The sequence below is a fragment of the Aythya fuligula genome, chromosome Z (genome assembly GCF_009819795.1).
Source record: "Aythya fuligula isolate bAytFul2 chromosome Z, bAytFul2.pri, whole genome shotgun sequence".
Lineage (NCBI taxonomy): Eukaryota > Metazoa > Chordata > Aves > Anseriformes > Anatidae > Aythya > Aythya fuligula.
The window spans coordinates 77,275,738-77,296,548 of NC_045593.1; the positions used below are offsets into that span (position 1 = coordinate 77,275,738).

General features: G+C 36.8%; 1 protein-coding gene across 1 annotated transcript in view; it reads right to left on the minus strand.

Moving 5' to 3' along the window:
- Positions 1-20,811, minus strand: part of MSH3 (mutS homolog 3) — a 110,884-nt gene that overhangs the window by 27,243 nt on the left and 62,830 nt on the right. The window contains exons 14-19 of the mRNA XM_032206126.1: positions 18,488-18,675; positions 14,609-14,777; positions 11,269-11,333; positions 9,913-10,029; positions 6,828-6,935; positions 3,075-3,189 (exon numbers count right to left, since the gene is read on the minus strand). Coding sequence (XP_032062017.1) covers positions 3,075-3,189; positions 6,828-6,935; positions 9,913-10,029; positions 11,269-11,333; positions 14,609-14,777; positions 18,488-18,675 — 762 coding nt within the window. The remainder of the gene's footprint in view (positions 1-3,074; positions 3,190-6,827; positions 6,936-9,912; positions 10,030-11,268; positions 11,334-14,608; positions 14,778-18,487; positions 18,676-20,811) is intronic.

The following is a 20,811-nucleotide window of genomic DNA, read 5'->3' on the forward strand; positions in this document are numbered from 1 at the left end:
GGAAAGCACTCCAAGAACTTTCTGTGCAGTTTTCTTTGGAGAACGGGAGAATCTCATCAGCTTTCAGAATAGGCACTGTCACCCCAATTTGGTTGTGATCTGGATTCCTCTCCACTTAGAGTTCTCATTGCCAAATGGGACAAAGATCCGACCCAGGTTAAACCCTTCAACATACCCACATCCAAACAGATTGGCTACTACGAGAAATCAAAACTTCTCTGAGTTTAGCAGTACTTGGTTGTAACACAGACATTTCAAGCAGACTGCATCCAGTCTCCGATTGATCAGTTTATCTAATCACTGAAATCCTACAGAAGATGTAGCAGACACAAGCATTCATCTCAGCTATAATACCTCTTATAGTACTTAAACCTGTCTATGGCTCCAAAACAAAATATTCTTCCTCTGGTGCAAGACAACTCCTCACACAAAATTAAAACTCACCAATGAACATATAAAGCCTTCTCAGGGCCTGAGTCAAGACTAGGAAATTAAGTTATGAAAGGTCTTCAGATAAACAGACTTTTATTTTGTACTACAACTTACAATGAAATGCAACAATTTATGAATTAACCAAAAGTCAGCATATTCCATTGCCCCATGGGACCAGCAGAGCGGAAAGGATAAGCTCTGCATAATGAATATTAGCCACACTACTTAGGAAATTTGGAGGTCATCAGGCACCGTGACAAGAAAAATATGAGTATCTCCACAGAATCTCCTCACGATCTTTTCAGTTTTGCTTTTCTTTTGGGTTTTCATTCTTGTCAACAGGGAGGCAAATAAAATTCATATAGGACTGACACTTTTATTTTGTAATTCAGATCATACAGAAGGTACATGCACCCAGTATTTACTGTATGTAAAAGCTGTTTAGTTTTTACTAAAAACAACAACAACAAAACCGAAACACATTCATAAGGAACTTGCAATAAAGTTAAAACACAGAAAATGACATTATCAGGAATGAAGGATGGATGTAATAAAATGCAGATGTCTATAAGGGAACAAAAATTTGTAACATTCTATTCTCCGAGGTATAGTTTCAATACTGCTACTAAAACTTTGTCAGGGCCACCACCACTTCACTCAACACAAGAATTTACAGGTACTTAAAAGCAGAATGAGTTAACACATAAGTTTCTTGCATGTGTGTAGTATTCCTGCAGGGTCCCTCCAAGCACGTTCAGAGACTGGTGGTTGGTTTGCAAAGCCGGCTTTCAGAAAAACATACACTGCAGCATCAGTCCAGAGAGTCCATCCACCCTTACTAATGAATGCAACCATAAGCTAACATCTTACTGGAATATATGATAAAGGTACTAAAAAAATTCCATGAGTATTTGGGGAGGAGAGGGAGAATGAAAGTATAAAATGTTTATTTCAGGACACTGCAAGAAAGCTTTCCTGAAGTTAGATATCTGACAACATTTCAGTTGAAAACATGACAGGAGATGCATTTTCCTGCTGATTCAAACACAACAATTAAAACTAGAGACATTTTAATAAACTGGATTCCCATCCACCTCTCTCAAAAAAGAGAGAACTCAAACCAACAGTAGGGGAGGAGGTGATTGCACCACGACCACTTGCTTTTGTAACACTCAGTACCTGAAAAGCCAACATAAGAAGGGGACTAAAGGAAGAAAGTGCATGATGATTACTGAATGAAATGCTGATTTTTTTTTTTTTTGTAAGAGCCATCTGTCGCTTTTTTGGAGTTCAAATAAATTTTTGAAAATGTTCTATGGAGTATTGCACAGTATCTATATCCTTGTTCAGCACAGAACAGCATTTAAAAATGTTTCCAGAGAAATACATACAAACTTGAACAGCGCTTACCATGGCAATATTCCATGCTGACATCTGTTACCTTTTCTATGTTTACTGTATCAAAAGGCAGTTAAGTATTCAGAGGTAAGTTGCAAGCATATTTTTATATTCATTAGGAAGAGAAATGTAGTATTTAAAGAAAGATATAGACAAATAAATATTCAACAAAAAAGTCAAAAGGACATACAATTTAACAGGCAGGTTTTAGTTTTTCAGGGGGAAAAAAAGGAGAAAAACTAAAATATGCTCATCAGAAACTGATTTATGAAATAAAATAAGGCAGTGTTTTCTATCTAAGGTAATTGCATATTTATACCAATTTTAGGTAATGTAGGTTATACAGTTTAGGTACTATATAAAAAACATTAAGTTGTAGCCCTTTTTGACCTGCTGACACCACCACCAAGTAAGTTAATAGTCTTCCTACTTCTCAGCATCCTATTACTTAATTCTGTTGCAGAAAACAAGTCAGGGAGACTTATGGGTAGCACAGAGTCTGCAAAGCTACACATCAGGGATCTTCATCTATGTTAATATGAATGGCTTGTTACAACTAATGTGCAGTCTACACTGTGTGTACACGATACTACACAGTGAACAGTCAGAACTCCAAATATGCTTCGTCAGACTGTGAAATGCTGTGTGAATTTAGCACTTCCAGAAAAAAAGGAAAACATGTAGTAGAGAAATACCTTAAAGCTTCTGAGCTATCTTAGAAATAATTTGTAAGACTGAGCCTGCAAATGTGACACAGAAACTCAAGTGACTGATAATTTGTATATTATATGCCCATGGAAAAACAAACATTAAAAATCTCCATAAATTTGAGATAAATTTACTACAAAATGTAGACTCTCTCTGACGGCATTGGTTAAAAAAAAAAAAAAAAAAAGTAATTACTCACTTACCTTTCAAAGATAACTACTTAAAAATAATCACATTTTCCTGATTTTGAGATTTCCTTTTCCCTCTTTCCCTTCCTTTTTCCTTTTCCCTTCCCCTTTCCTCTTTTCTTTCCTCATGTGATTAAGCCTGAACAGGGTTGCTAAGAGAGAATCTGGCTGCAAGATACCAGAAAACAGACAAAACTGATGTGGTCATGTCTAGCAATGTCTCTCTGAAATGCAAGCAAGCAGCCATTCTGTAATTAAATTATTTATTTTAACTTCCTGGCTAAAGAGCAAATTCCAGATTCATTCCCCTGAATGATTTTGAATCCCAAAGGGTATCTTGATACTTACGGAAAGGTTAGTGGTGTTTGGAACATACTGATCCTGTTCTCCCAGTAGTACATCAATCACAGGGTGCCTGCCGTTTTTTATGATTATTTCTTGCCGATTATCTTGCACAACTGGTCTGCAAAAAGGAAGACACATTAATTTCAATGTTCATTGTAACCAATTACTTAGAACTACTGTAATTAAAAGCTGTTGCGGGGGTCATCTACAATGCAGATTTTTGTAAAAATATGCAAATGACATAAAAACGAATTCTTGCTATCAAATATTTCTAAAGAATGGATTCATTTCGTTTAAGGAAATATTAGTCGATTAAGTTATTTCACAGTACTTTTGTGATTCTTTTTACTATGTAGGAAATGCTTTCAGTTGTTCATATGTATTACAAAGAACTAGTAAGAAATACAACATGAACAAGCAATAACAAAACCCTTAACTCGAGGACAATCCACTTTCATAACACCACCACTACAGAAGCTCCAACAAACTTTGACCATTTGCAGATACATTTGATATTCTCACAAATGATCTTGCTCATACACTGGTCCAGGCTGCCACAGCATCAACCCCTGGCTGGCACATGGATAGCAAACAAAACTGTCCAGCTATGTATATTGTGACTGACAACACATTAAACCATACAAATCAAAGCCTACAGGATGACAGAACTGTAGTTCTGTAAAAATATAAGCTACACTCCTACTTTGCAGCAACTTCCAAACACATGTAAGAGTCATCACAATCACTGTTGATAGGAAGTGTACTAAGTTGAAACACTGAAATGACAGTATCTTTTTAGAAATAAATATGCAAACCAGATTTATGTTACTTGTATTTTTTCTCTTCTCCAAACCATGTAATAAAAAGTGTTTTTTTCAAATGGCTCCGCCTTACTTACAAATTAGTCTATATACAAGGATATAACTAATAAACCATGTACAATTCTGTTACATATCTCTAGTCTAAGAAGCTCCACCTCAAAAAACTGTCTGTTCTTCACAGAACAAAAACCACTAAACAACATAGTAACTAAATTATAAATATAAATTTATATAGATGTATAATATATTATATATAATAATACATATATTATATTTATAATTATTATATATTATATATTTATATTATATATATTATATAATGTATATTATATTATCTATAAATATAAAGACTAAATTATAACTGTGTTGTGGTTTTTTTTTCCTGTTCTTCTTTTTCATAAGTGAAATGCAACATAAATTGAGCAGTAGAAGTGGATTCATGTCTCTGCAACATTTTCCTACAGTACAAGCGCTTTGTGGTAAGAGCAATAACTTAGGGAAGTGGCAGTAGTTGAGAAAAGAGAATAATGGCATAAAGCCACAGAACTTCTGGACTGGAAATGAAGTAACACTTGGGTGGACTTCAGAAGGAATGCAAAATTCAGGGGAAGTGTGATTTTCCTTGGGCTGAAGAATGACTATGCAATTAGAAAGGAAAATGGAGATAAAACAATGGCATATTTGGAACAGAAGTCACTGGGGAAAGAGGTGCAAGCTGAAAATGCTGTGTGGGGTTTGTTTTTGTTTTTTTGTTTGTTTGGCTGTTTTTTTTTTCAGCATAGGGATAGTCCCAGCAGTTACATAGCTGAGATGAAGTCAATCGGGACTGAGTCTTGGGGTACAAAAAAAGGAAATTTCACTCTCCACTCTTGTCAGATATGTAACTAATTTGTAGCTGTAACAGGATGGTCTGAGAAGGGAAGAGCACATACCTAGAAGTATGTTCCTCCTCTACCTCTCCATTCTGGAGCCAAGAAGGAGAGATGTCAGCTAAATGATCCATTTGCTCTTTTCAAATTCTACCCTCATCTTCGTAAATCACCATGTTTTTTTAACTGGTCGTGTCTCCTTCCACAAAGCTGTGAGACAGGATGTACTTTCAGGATGCCACGAGCTTTGCCAACTGCCTGTTCTCATTTCAGACAATGGGGCCCACAGAAGCAAAGCCTCAGACACAGTCATTCAAAAGGTCTTTCCTGCCCTACGTCCTCACAATGTGACAAGCATGTGTCATGCAGTAGGGAAAAAAAAATCTCTGGAATGCTTAACACGTTATTGAGTCATATAGCATCTTTCCAACAGCATTTCAGAAAGTTAACAAATTTACAGACTGCAGAGCAGACAACACAAATATCAGATGATGATGATGTCTGGGCTACCTGAATTATCACCCTTCATATATGTAACTTTGCTGCCTGAGAGCCCTGACTTTGTTCATCATTCTTGTAAAGAATGAGAGTCCCAACATGGGTGTCCCAGGACGACCCACGGAAGCTGTAAGAGACACTTAGCTCTTTCCAACAGCAGTGTGGAGCACCTGTGCTAACTTAACAACTCATTTAAATGCCTTAAAAAACACTCCTCTGAAATTCCTGAACTAGTTAATATGAAAGTCCCATTTTCTTTTCTGTAGACCTCCAGAGTTAATTATTGACATCTTCCCTTTGGCTGAGGTTTAGCTAAGAAGTCTCCTCCCTGACGGTTTATAAGCTCTAAGCCACTCTTTAATATTCAGTGAATTATTTAAACTCTGTGCAGTGAATTAATAAGATTTCAGTTTGTTTTCTCATCTGAGTATACAGAAATAAGTGAGCAATTACTTTCAAAGAGATTCTGATAGAGGCACACAAGATCCCAAGAGTCCACAGTGATCAATATTATCTTTATATTCTTTATTATCTTCTGTATAAAATCAGAAGTATATTTAAGTTGACTTCCCTTCCTCCTTACACATTTAATACACAATTTGCTGTACTTTCACAGGTCTCAAACTTCACTAATGTAGATGGTTGTTTGTAAGTAATCATCTGATCACTTCTACTGCTTCTGATGCAGCTTCACAATGAAAACCCTTACTGGAAACTGGGGACTGGAAACTAACCCCATACAGGTATGTATACAGTAAACCTCAGAAATAGTAACTACAGGCCTCCAGGACAGTTCTGAGCAAGCTGAATTAGTGTCTCAGTGTGTCTGCATGTCTACAGGGACAGAGACCTTGCAGGATGGAAATGGGCACCCCAGTGAGGGTGACAGTCTCCATGAGGAGGCAAGAGACATGGGCTTGTGATGGGGGAGGAACACAGGAGCTGCAGGGTGTGCAAGCTCAGGAACCAGCTTTAGACCAACCTCAGGGAAGCAGGACTTGAGGCTCTGTGCCTCTGCAACCCAGAGAGCAAGAGGAATAGCCTTGGCACTGCTAGAGTCCCAGGCTGCACTGCCTTGTATGCATGAATGCGTCTTAGCTGGAGGGACGTGCACAGCTCATCAGATCTGAACACGCTATCGTAGGTGAGGTATTATCACTTCTGTAGCAGGTGGCATTAGTATTTACCTGTCTTTACCCGAAATGCATCTTTGAAACACATCTCATACACCTGAGAAACTTTGGTATTAGAAAGACCTCTCTGGGAAAATAATAAGGAGCATGGACGTTGTTTCCATGCAAAGTTCAACATATATTTATGTGTTTGTGAGATACCATCAACTAGACTCACGTAAAACAACAGACAGACAAGTGGAAGCTGTCAAATGTGAATTGCAACATTTACGGTCTTGAAATAAGGCTAAAAGCATTGCTTTGCAAAATCAGATTAAGTTAAATTACTGTAAACAATTTTAATTATACATACTGCGCTACACAAACTCAACTGAAATTTATTTTAAATACTCTAATTCCCTATAAAATCCCAAATAAAAATTAAAAATTGATTACCTGCAGTAGTCTCCTTGTTTAGCCACCTGTGCCAATGAGAACAGACAGTCGATAGTTGCTAGGTGACCAATCGCTTTAGACACAGGGTGATAATGTTCACTAAAATGGCTATTCCAAAACAGGGAAAAATAACAGGAGAAAGAAAAAGAAAAAGTTTATACAGATACCAATGTATTGTCAAAATATACCCCATGCAGGTTTCTCAAAGGGCTCCTATGATCTTCAAATTACTCTGAATTCAAATCTCCCAGCAGTGTATTAAGTTACCATATGAGGACACAACCTTAATCAAGAAGGACTTCATGATTCCGTTGTAACAGGGAATTATTTTTAAGCACAAAAAAGCAGACAAAATGAAATTCGCTAAATAGCATACAAGGGGTCTGCAGTTGATCCCTGCTGCCTAAATGAGGTCTATAAAAATGCCACTGTTTATCACAGTGGTAACTGAATCCCAGATGCCAATTCACTTCAATCATACACTAAAGTCAAAAATATATAAAATAAAAGTGCCTGAACACAGGAGTTGTCCACAATTTCAACAAAATACGGTATATACAACCATTCAAATGGTTGTATAAATTCAAGAATTCAAGAAAATTCATGAATTCATTTTCTGTTTATGGCACTGTTTCACCCAGTACATTAATGAAGTTACCAGGAGAACACAGTTTTCAGTAGACTTCATTCTCTTAGCACTTATGAATTCCTTTTCCCCTCTCCTGGTCTCAAGGATACAACTTGGAATATAAATCCAGTATGGGAGCTGAATTTTAAAAGGTGGGAGAGGGTAGGATACTGTATGCTGCTATCAGCATTGAAAACAGCAAAGTAAACGTGAAAAGCAGCAGATCTAAGTGCAGAGAGGTTAACACAGGTCAGCTCAAACTTAGATCGCTAATTTAGTGACAAATATTATTTAACAAAACTACTTTACAGAATCACAAAGGCAAAACAGCTTGAGGAGAGCAAACTGGAATGTGTTTTCTCGTTCCTACCAAATAAACAGAATTTCTGGGTTCCTACTAGGAGGCAAAACCTTGGCCCCAGGTACATTCATGGCATGACATTCAGCATGTCCTGGGCACCAGTGAAGGGAAGGGGAAACTGTGGCTCTGCCACTTGTATGTCACCTACAGCCTTTACAGAACTGATGCTAATGCAAAAGCCACAAAGGATGAAGCCTGACTTCCAGACCTCACAAGAATTTTGAAGGGCTGGCAGCAAGAAAACACATTTTAATACTCACTAAAACAGGAAATATAATACAGCATTTCGCAACTAATGATCATAGACAATTTCTGGAATGTTAAATGAGTGTTAAAATAGTAGTATTTCAAAATACTGCTGATGTTGTTCACTGGGGTGGTCAACCTGTGGCTCCGCAGCTGCACAGAGATCACAAATAAAACAAGAGCTGCTCCTAGGCCAGTGCTGGCAGCAGGATCCTGCTCATAGTTAATCAGAAACCATCACTGGGCAAGTAAAAGTATTAACATAGGGTACAAGGGGCACCTTTTTGTGTTGCAGCTAAGTTAGCTCCTGTCTGAGAGGTCCTACACAGATTCCTGTCCCTTCCCTGGCCCCAAGCACCTGCTTCCAACTGCTCCATCCTCAGCCCCAGATTCTCCCGCAGTGCGTCCTGTTCATGGGGCTAGATGATTCAAAAGCTACTCGTGTTTTTGCAGGATCAGCTTAATTCCCCCTCTGCTTGCTCTGACTGCCAAGGTCATTTGACAGCAGGGAGTCTCTACACCAACTCCAGAGCACTGGGGGCTGAGACACTTAAAGCCAAAGGCACACCCAGCCCCGTACCATCCTGCAACACAGAGGTGGGACCCTCAGGGAAAACCATCATCCTCTGCCACAGAGGGCCCAGTTTGATTGCTTCTCTTTAAAAGATACATGATGGACTCATTGTCTGTCCAGTAATAAAGCAGCTGACCTGGTGCTAAAGAAAAAGTCTTTTTGAAGAAAGCTACCATAGGCGAGACTACTGACATATGACATATACATAATTAGAAGGCAACTTTGGCATAATAATGTTTACTTGCAGAAATTCAGTGTGATGGTAGATCAGAGAAGGTAAAAAGTCCCTGTCATGTTGAGACAGCTTCAAGGGGAACTTGCTAAGTTTCAGTATCAGGGGAAAAAAGCACAACTGAAAGCCAGTAATCACTGCATGACATGAGGAACAATTTCAGTGGCCTGTAACTCATACAAGTGAAAAAATATTCAATAACCCAACACCTGAAAAATCAGAGGTATTTATAAATTTGAGAAATTATTTTTAGACTCCCATTTTGAAGATCCTTTGACCGAACAGTTAAATAAGTTTGTTTGAAACTCTGATCTGAGACAAACAATGGCAGTTGTGAGGGGTAACACTCTAGGTGCCTTCTACCAGACTCACAGTCAGTTGCAGGGTTATCATACACAGCATACGATTGTGTAGAATTACATCCATCCAGGAGACTGCTTGAATACCCTGAACAGTTCTCACTCAAAAACTGTAACACTGCAACTGTAATTTATTTTTTCTTTCAATAATGGCACACTTAACAGTGAAACCATACTGTATATTAAGTAATGTCAAAGAAGAATTTGCTTAGCTTATACAATAAATTATTCTTATTTGCATTGTACATCACAAATAAATACATAATAAAAATACTAGATTCAGTTTCACTCTTTCACAGAGTTGCACTTTCAGGTTCTTAGTGCTATCATACTAGTTTCCAAATTTTGGGAGTCACTTAGCATTATTAAGTATACATTTTCATGAGAATTTCAAAATCTGGAGATAACACATCTGGTCTCAGGTCTGTCTGTAAAGGTCTTGCTTTAAAATACTTTAACTTCAAGAACAGTATTTTGACCATGTCTTCGTATTTGTTGTGGGCAATATAGCTATCAACTCTTTCTATCAAAAGATAAACATCCTTTGCTGTTCCTGTAGCAAAAATAAAAATAAAAATAAAAATAAAAATAAAAATAAAAATAAAAATAAAATAAAAATAAAAATAAAAATAAAAATAAAAATAAAAATAAAAATAAAATGATGAATCCTATTTTGTAAACTTACTCTAGAAAATTTAGCCATTCAGCACCACAGACAAGGATTAGCTGCTCCCGAAGCTGATTCAGATGTCTGTAATTTTCTATAATGAAAGGAGAGTGGAAACGGCTGACAGCTTTTGTGCTGGAAGATAGAGAAAAGCCAAACAGGAAATCAAGGTTACTAAGCAATCAGTTATACCATCTCTATGCAAAATTGGACAAGTTTTCTTATTCTCTGTAAGCCTTGAAAATATATGTTAAAAAAAAAAAATGTTATTTTATGGTGGTACTAAGCTCTATTGATTCCAGTGATCTATACTGTGATTAAAGTGAGCAGTTGCTGCACCACTACCCATTCAAAAAGCCTTTAAAATGTTTTTCACACTATAGCATGCATCACGGAAGTATAAGTATTTCACAAAATTCTGTTCAGCAATATGCTGCACAATTAGATAAATTTTCTGTGACTGTTTGCATATACAAAAAATTACAATTAAAAAAATCACCTTAAAAAGGAAAACTATGATGAGTCTGAAATAAATGTAGTAAATACAGGCTGTCATGCACATATACTAGTTTCCATCTGGGGCACTTGCTATTTACATATGTATTTTTATTAAAGGACTCTGACGTTCCTAGGCATATTTTTATTTTTGTTGTTGTTTAATTGCCTTTTTTTTTTTATTTTTATTTTTACTGCATTTTCTGATTTCTGGCTAATCTCTTTACTTCTAATACTTCTTGCATAAGTCAATAACGACATTTTAGAGTTCACCTTTGCTATGCCTATTTCTGGTGATAGATGTCTGTGTACATACATTATAACATGAAGGTGTCTGACCTGCTTCAATAATAAAACAAATGACTGAGGTGGAAAAAAAATCCCATTACATAGTTCAGTCCACCTCTCTTTAACCTACTATCAAGAATCATGATTACTTCATGTAACACTACGTTACTACATTACTACAAGCCAAGTAATACTTGTGTGTATAAGTAAAATGACATTTTAAATACAATGAGTTTATTGAGATGCACAAACAGATCTTTGTACAGACACCTTTACCTATCTGAATAAAATAATAAACATTTATCATTCTGAAAGGCTTGTACCTTTGTACCTGAGGGGAGAGAAGAGGAGCGGAGGGAAAAGAACAGAAAAAATAAGAATTCCAGTTCTTCAGTTTGGTTTTGTGTGCTTTTAAATCAAACCTATTATGGCAAAAATTAACATAACAATTTGGTTTTGTTGGCTTTCAGTTTAAAAATAAAAACCACACGGAGCAACAAGAATGTGTGTGGAATTAACTGTTACACCAAGGTACTGTGTTTTATTTCTCATGTTTTAAAACAGGACAAACTTGAAAGACATTTTACATACCTACTAACCATAACCCAGCTTGATGGCACACATGACATATGGGAATTCTTGACTTCTATCAAAAACTAAAATAAACAGAAATGGAATATTACATATCACACGTAGGTATGAAGACTACAGAGTAATATTCTTCATATAACAAGAAATTTGTCTGCATTGGAGGAAAGCCATATTCAGCCTGAAGAGGATGAGCAGACCAGGAGGAACTAACGCTCTTTTTCCCCAGAAGTGAAGGTCATGACACGAACGCTTTCTACCAGTGACTCCATTCCTGAGATGTTCCTGTGCCCTGCTGTGCTGCTGTCCTTTCTCTGCTCTTTCACTCCTCCAACCACTAACATGCTCCGCTTGCCTATCAGGCCAAAAGCAGACCGAATCTATTATGCGAGTTTTGCTTACCTGATCCTGACCTAGCCATGCACCAAATCAGCACACATTTTATTTACACAGATCCTACATTATATACCACCTCTCCTAAGGCTATTTCTTATCAGAGAGGTGTGTCTTCCTGACTAAGGACCAGCGACTCATACTGAGACACGTTTACCTGTAACAGTTCATAAACAAGAACTCAAAATCTTGAATGTCAGCACTGTATCTACAGTACCTTATTTCAAATTTAGATATGTTTGAGGTCACAAAGAGAATGAATAGGGGAAAACAGCAGTAAGAGGCTGAGAGCACTGTAAATTACATGATGTGTTTATTATGGTATTTTATATGATTCACATTGGTTATCTTTATAACCTTCCCTGAGGTCCTAGATGTCAAAGAACTGAGGCTTTCTCAAATAAAAGAATTAACCTGCAAAATGAATTTCTAGCAGAGACTGAATTAACTCAGAATCTGATCACCTTTACAGCAAACGATCAGACTCTCATCTCACAAAGCTTTTCCACTGCAGTTAGTGTGATTTAGATAAAACATTCCTTACCTCACCAAAACAGTCAGTGATCACCTTCAAGAACAAACAAGAATAATCCTAAAACGAGCAAAAGATTCCACAAAGGACAAAATACACTAGTTCTTAATTTACCCAAGATACCCTTAAAATATTTGGTATTGTTGAAACCCTTGAATTGTATAATGCACATGAGATAATAGGACTGAAAATAGGTAGAAATAGAGATCCGCAAAGATTTGAAAACAAGCCAATTATTGCTACTGCTAGTGTTGCTCCTGATGTGCTGGTATTACATTTTTTCTGAAGTTCATCTCAAAACAACTTAATATGCTATGTTTACAAAAGGAAGACAGAAAATAATACCACATTTGTGTCTATGCTGAATGCCTGAACTCAAAACAGCCTAAATGAACATAAACAGTTCAATCGCTTGGTTTGTTTGTGTGGCTAGTGAGAAACAAGCAAAGAGACAGTGACCTCCTTCAAAGCAACAAAAGCATTAGATTTTTCACTGTCTTATTCTTAGCTCTATTAGATAAATAATTGCAGTATTAAATAAACCAGGACCAAAGCACTGCTTATGCCATGCAGGAAGCAAACATTTGCCAAATGTAGCAATTTCTCTATAAATCCTGCCTGAAACAAACAGCAAGGCTATCGTTATCTGGACAGCATTGTGTCCTGTTTAGTATCTATAACAAATTAAAGTAGAGGTCTGGAAACAAAAGATAAAATAGATACGTGTGTGACCTCACATTTTGCAAAAGATATGTGCCACCTGGAGCTTCACCAGAACTCTAACACGAACTTCACAACACATCTAAGTCAACAAACTGTGGACTGACTCTGAAAAACTAATCATATTTTCACAATCACAGGTTTGGGGGCACACATTAAACAGAGAATAGTTTGACTTTGTTTTTCTCCATGAAGGCCTGTGCCCTAAAAAGATGTTCAGAGTGGGGAGATGCACAGAAGTTCCTTGAAGTTTCACTCTCTTCCAGAGAACCCTACTTCTGCCCGCGATAGTTGCTAAGTGTTTGCATACTACTGCATCTATCAGCATGCTACAAGAATCTAAGAATTTAACAGACAGATATGAGGAAGAAACACCTCATCTCAAAGAGGCTCTTGTTATACCTGTGCTCTGCTCCTTCCACTCAATTACCTTTTCATTACTTCCATTCTTTTAGCGTCTTTCCTTACCTCATTGACCATCTCCTACAACCCTTTTTCTACTGCCTCTTCTGATGTCACTGAAACAACTGTACCAGATGATATCAGGTAACAGCTACTCACAATCTCTTCTGCTCCTCTCAAGCATAAACCAAGACAGATCTGTTGGTCTACAGTTGTTTATGAGCTATGTTTATGAGGATGTGAAATTCTCTTGTCCGGTTCATGTCTGACTGCTCCCTCAGGCTCGTCCCAGCCTTTAGTCAATTCTTCTCTTCTTCCTTCCTCCACACAGCTGTCTTCTTCTACCCCTCAAATTATCCTATTTAAGAGAAAGGTTTCAAACCCCGGCTCTTCCCTTCCTCACACAATACTCTTCCCATTTTCTCTTGGACTTCAGCATTCATGCAGACAGCCTACCCAACTCACTAGCCACGTGTTTTTTCTTTTCAATGTCACCATCAAAAGGTATACTCACCTGATGTCTTTATCAAATGCTGCTCATTCCTCACTAATTAATATCTTTTACCCTCAACTGTCGAACTATTTCCTCAATGCTTCTCAGTATTATTTTCCCAATTTTACATGGATTTTTCCTTTGACTTGCTCATGTCAATTCCCAAAGAATAATGCTGAATGGTGCTACCTCACTACTCCTGTCAATTCCCCCACAAATCTGTGGGAACCTGTTCTCTCTCTTTTTTTGGACTCAACTTCTCATCTCGCTGCATCATGGCCTGTCCATACCTGCAGAGCATCTAGCACAAACACAACAGTTCAGACCACAAGCACTGCTTCTAAGAATTAAAATCAGTAAAGTAACATTTGTCATGCTTTAATACCGTTCCTCTTTGCTCATATATTTCAAATTAGAGTCTTAATCAGTACTTACAAAATCATTCTACCATTCTCCAAATTAACCTAACATTGTATTTCCGGGTTCTCTGAGAATATTTCACCACTTAATAGTCACATAGTTAACCTCAGAAGTATGCAAGTGTTTTTACGTATACAGAAAAGAAAAGCATCACTGAAGCAAATCTAACGGAACTAATGTATTTTTATTCTTTAAATCACTAAAGTAAATTGAGTTAACAAAGTGACTGTCAGAAAACTGTTCTTCAAAGCTGTACAAAAGAATATAATCAAATGACCTCACCAAGCATCATACTAAATGAAGAGTTCTAGTTAAGCCCCAGTTTCAAACTGCTTTCTAGACAAACACAAGGATACAGTCATACATAATAGATACCATATTACCTCTTGACCAGAAACTGTAACATACTCTGCAGAAGGATTCCTAATTTGTTTACGAATTTCCAGAAGATGTGATTGGATTTTAGACAGCACCTCCAGGATCTCTTCCTTTTTCTTACTGATGAGAGGGAAGTCTGTAAGGTCCTTGAACAGTTGGGTTTTATCCCCAGTCCTATCCATAAGAAATATAAGATAAAATAAGAGTAAACCCAAAGATATATTCCCTATTTACTAGCTACATCTGTATTTTTATTCATTATTCTCATTTGTTTTAACACTAGATTTTTTTCCTTTTAAATACAATTTTCTGTTACTTGGTCATGGTACAAAATATTTACCAAATGCTGTCATCCACACTGCATAAACAGAAAGGCACTTTGCAAACAAGCCATCAAAAGCTACACCAGGAACCCCACCAAAAAACGTATTCAAAATTCCTTTATACTCGTGTGTGTTACACTCATACTTCTATACCAAATGCTACTGAGTCTTTTTTTTTTTTTTTTTGGTCTCTTCTGAACGTGAAATCTGCAGCTTTCTGCTTATTCTTCCTATTCTTCTTTGGTCCAGAATGGCAAGAAAAGAAAGCACAAGGAAGATTGTTCCTTTCTGTCTCCATCTACAATTGCTGCTCCACCCATCCTGAGTTCAGACAAAACTTTTAGCAATGTTGAATGGGAAGCTCTGGATAACTTATGTACAACATGTGAACAGAGATTTTTCATGGACTTAAATTTTGTCCAAATATGGGCAGATATCCATGAAGCTTGCAAGGAAAAATTCTTCCCACAAAGTCTTCCTCAAAGCAGAATGTCATCAGGAGTTTCTCAGAGGAGCCTCCTTCTTTTCACACGAAAAGATTAACCAGAGTATTTTAAATACATGCAAAACAATACTTTTATAGTCTCATTGTCAAAAATGACAGAATTGTTTTGGCTGTACTATCTTAGCTCAAGATTGAAACCTGTAACCGAAAATGCCATTCAAGTGTTTAAAATTGGGAAGCTGAACCAGCTATTAAAGATAAGGTTGTCATCAAAAATAAAATTAAAAAAAAGTATCAGGCAAACAACGAAAAGTGTAAATCAGTGCCAAGTTAATTGGAATATATATTCGTATTTTAGTGCAAATCTAGCTAATTGCTTAAGTTTCCTGAAATCTAATATCTGGAGAGTAAGTAATTAGCAAACAAAATAATAAAATCTGAAAGTGATAAAAAAAAAAAAAAGTCTTGCGTTCTGCCTACTCTGATACCCTTTTCCCTGAGAATGAATCAGCAACCGGACTCAGTGACCAGACAGGTAACCTAAAACCTGCATTTTGATTTTGCATTACAAGAACATAGTTATTATATAAGTGGCAGTAAAGAAGCCATTTTGAAATACAATACTAATTTTTAGAAATGATTTTGTGCTAATTAGACCTGTTTCCATGGGAATGTGAGGAAAAAAGATCGCTAGTAGCCAGCAGCTGATGAAAACTGTCACTGTAATGCCTAGCAAAAAATTAAAGTTGACAGTTTAAATATATATATATATATTTATATATATATATTTATTTTACATATATGACAGTTTAAATATATACATATATATATAAGGTTTATATATATATGTATATATGTGTATATATTTAAATTGTCAACTTTATAACAGTTTAAACTTTCTAACAGTTTAAATATATATTTAAACTGTCAACTTTATAACATATACTATATGTTATATATATATACTATATACTATATATAGTATATATATATATACTATATGTATACTATATATATATATATATATATATATGTGTGTGTGTGTGTGTATATATATATATATATATATATATATATATATATATACACACGTGTGTATCACAAAGCTCCATCAAAAAGCCCTTGGAACAGAAACATAATTTTGGAAAGCACTACAGGACTGCACCCATAGCACATAATTGAATTAATACATGATGCATGTGCAAGTTTGTGTGCACATATAATTATATCAATAGTCACCATAATTATTATGAAAGAACGGTTTTTGAGCACAAATAATATTGTCATACTAGTTTGAGATACATTTAGGCCAAAGTGCAAGCTATTTTAGTCTTTATCTTGAATACATTGAAATACATGCATTCCGCAGACCAGTAACATCTTCCTTTTACACTAGTGTATCTCATTCTTTTATACTATTCTAGCCATCATCAGCACACTGACAGAAAAAAATATATATATATATTAAACCTACCTACAGTAAATCCGGTATAATTAAGATAAAGTCTGTTTTGTCATAATCTGTCACAACTATAATTGGATACCATGCACCAGTAGAAATCTTATAATCCCAGCTGTCCAATGGACATGGCAAATATTTCAACCCTTCTCAACTTCTAAATTTATACTCTTTCCATCTATCTCTATTTCAGAAGCAAATAACAGAAGTGATGGGCTTTGATTCTGATTTTTTCAAATCTCAGCTGGAGAAAAATAAAAAAGATTTTATAAATAAAATGTATGTTTATTTTTAGTCTGTTGGGGAAAAAGAAGATCAAGACTGTGCTGCCTAAATATAACTAAACACTAAAACTATATGCTGCATATTTCATCAAAGAATCGCTAGGTATATCAATTAAATCTCATAGTAATTCACAGAAGAAAATGGTCAAACAAAGTTGAATGAAAATTTCTTATAGCAGGGAAGTTTAGGACGATCAGAACATAAAGCTGGGCGGTATTCATAACGGGTTCAGAACACCCTTTGAACAAACATGTCGTGTAAACAAAAACTACACTGAAAGGAGACAAGAAGACTGCAAAGTCAAGTGCTCAGGAAGGTTGGCTGTGCAAGCCAGATTGCCCTTGTGTCTAGCGCCATGAGAGAATGCTTTTCATATGATTTTATACTATTTTGTTCTGAAAAGCATTGAGTTTTACTGGCCCCAAGATATTCTTCCTAAAACCTGTCCCTGACAGGTTATCACACATCCCTGACTTACTGAAGCCACGTTCTTGCTTCCAGATTCCACATAAGCCTAAAGCCTTAAGCCTCTTGCCGCCTTCCTCCTGTGTAAAACCAGGGTCTACGGTAACAACTGAGGCAGCAGTTCCTAATAAGCAGTACACAATAAATTATTTTCAGACAATCTCCATTTTATTGTATATTCATCTTGATTTCTTTGTCTATCATTGCTTTTTCTTGGACCAGGGAAGGACAGAATTAAGACAAAAGGGCAGACAGCCTCCATGCTTTCAGCTCTCCTTTCCAAGACTACAGAAAGGCAATTACAGGGAAAAGCCTGAACACACCTGGAGCCTGAGGTAGTAGCTCATTTAGTCATTCTCCAGAGAGTGCATGAACAGGGCAGTGACCCCATAAATGCTATGAGGGGATACAAATCCCACAGGCTACGTGGAGTCTTCAGAGTTATTAAACTCCATATTCTCTGTTATTGGTGAGTATGTAAAGAGATTTAAAAAACAGAGAGGGGCTCAAAGCTAGTAAAAGGCATATTCCTGGCAGCAGAACAGCCACTCTGTTAAATGTCAAGTCTCTCTTCAAAAGGAATAGCTTCTCTATTAAAAAATAAATAAATAAATAAGTTGTTAAGCAAATTAACATGAGCAAAACATATTTTGCTCTAAATTCATTCCCCAAAACAACTGAAAAGTTTTTCAAAAATTATTCAGCCGGAGGCAGACACCCACGGGGCAAAATACTTGCTCACCTAGTTCAGAACCCCTGCTTTAACTATAAGCAACCTGTGCATGCATAAATGTAAAAGCTACAATATAAAACTGAGGTGTATTAAAACAAGATGCATACTTCACATAACTGAATACATTCAGAAATCCTACGAGACACAGAAGATTTACTTGTTTTCTCTACTTACTTGGCTGCTTCTTCATTAAGAATCTTTAAATAATGTTTTACTGGGGAGAGAAGTTCTGGGATTTCCAGCAGTGTGTTTTGTAACAGAGGCGTTTTCACATGAGAATGTATGACTGGAACAAGAGCTTGAATTTCCAAGTCCAGACGAGACAAGGTGCTGACTATCAGGAAGAACTCTTGGGTTGAACACTGCAAAGGGAAGCAACATCTATATCATTACTATGTATTATGATGTATTACTTTCATTAAATCCTACTGTTTTCTGGCTTTCTTTAAAAAATCACACAAAATACAGTTAAGGCATATGCACAGTAACGCAACTGCATAATCTTACCACTTTCACAAAGTTAATGAAATATGCTAATTGTCTTAACCACTGTCTTCAGGAATCAGTCAAGAGCTGATCTCCATTACTGTGACTGCTGGATGGAGATGTGTAACACGTACGCGGTACACAAAGAGCAGAAAAATAGACCAATAACATGTAGATAGTAAATAAGCATGCTGAGTGATTTTATGAATACCACAGGCCTGTGCCTCTACATCTGAATCCCTAAGCTGTAGCTTTGGCAAGAGAGGGTTTGGAAAGACAACGCTGGGCACAGGGAGAATTTCGGCAAAGCAGCACAGATGAGAAAAGAAAGAGGACATCAGAAACCACTGCTTAAAGTGCTTGCACCTATTGCCAGATTCAGGGTCTGTCTGGTTGTTGCCAGGTCTATGTGACAAGTTGGACCTATCACAGGGATCCCAGTGACTCCATGGGATGGGGCCCCACTTGCACATTTTTGGGTAAGGAATTGAGAATAAGGAGAAAACACTAACCCAGTCTTCTTTCATCCTCTCCTCACTACAGAGGTATGAAAGAGATTTTTCTATCATTGCCTTCAGGCAGTTGGCCAGGGTATCATCAAAAGGAAATCTCTCAGAGTGCAGCCAACAACACAGAGTGCTTTCAGAGCTTGCTCCATGATACCCACGAAAAACAAGCATCAGGTTCTTTAAAGCAACTTCTCACCGAAATCAGCGACTTGTAAAAGAGACACAACTTGAACTCTTCTCTTTCTCTCTCTCTCTCTCTCTCTTAAAACTATTAATATTACTCGTGATGCAGCTCAAATATTTTGCTGTTAGATTCTTAATGGTCCTCTGTGTCAGCACCGTTTGTTACTTTTGGCTCAGCTTCAGGAATCAGCTGTCAGGGACAGGGTTTTGCTTGCAGTTCACAACTCTGACAAAACAAATCACCTCCTGCCACATTCCCCTTTCTCAGCTCTCCCATTCAACACAACACTCAGTCACCTACATGCCCCATTGATAGATTAGGTAATGCTGATTCTCTTTGAAATTTTTATTTATTTCTTTACCAAAGTAAGTTTGCATTTGTGCTACACCACATTTGCCTATCAGATGGAAACACAGACCTCTGAGACACAAAACCCCATCACATCCTGCTAACTTCATGGGGACTCCAGGGCATTTCCATTTCAGAAGATTTGGAAAAAAAAATGTCCATAAACAACTATGTTTATATTTTCTTTCCTTTTACTGATGCGTAGAAACATTTCTGGTTCAGTCTGAACTTTTCCCACTGGGCAGCTGACAACATGAAAAGAAAACACTTTACCTCCCTCATCCACCCTGAGGAGGCAAGGGAGGGCACAGGATATGCTGAATGCAAAAGTGCTTTTATTATAATATTCTTGGTACACCACAAATGTTGCTTCCTTCTTTACAGACATTTCTTCTCTTCTCACCGGGCAGTAGTCTAGAGTTTCATTCCTGGTCAGTATTTTTTGGTGATTAGCACACCACTTATTAAGGAACAAGTAGGCTTCAATGAACTATTTCATAAAGCATCTACTTTTTTTTTTTTTATTTTGTCATTTCTTCTCTTTAAATTCCTCCCCAGAGGTACATTTTTGTTTCTTGTTCCTTCCCACATCCTTATACGAGAACTAAAGTAATTCTCTCATCTATTACACTGAAGTTATTTGTCCAGAGCTACTTTTGTAACCCACACATGGCAGCAAGCATTAACAAAAATGCTTGTCTGAAAAGGAACAATCTCTCTTCGTCCCCACAGACACAAACCCCCAAAATAAGCTTGCTCTATAATGTTTATTAGCTCTTTGAAACATGAAGAATGTCTAAACGCAACCTTCTGAAAAATCATAAAACATAATTATAAAACAACTTTAACTCTCTTCTCATGAAATACATATCACACCTGCAACTAGAGCTGGAAGAGTGACACCCATGTGGTAAAAACACAAAATAAAGAGCCTTAAATCTGCAGCCTTGGCAATCTGCACTGGATGCTGA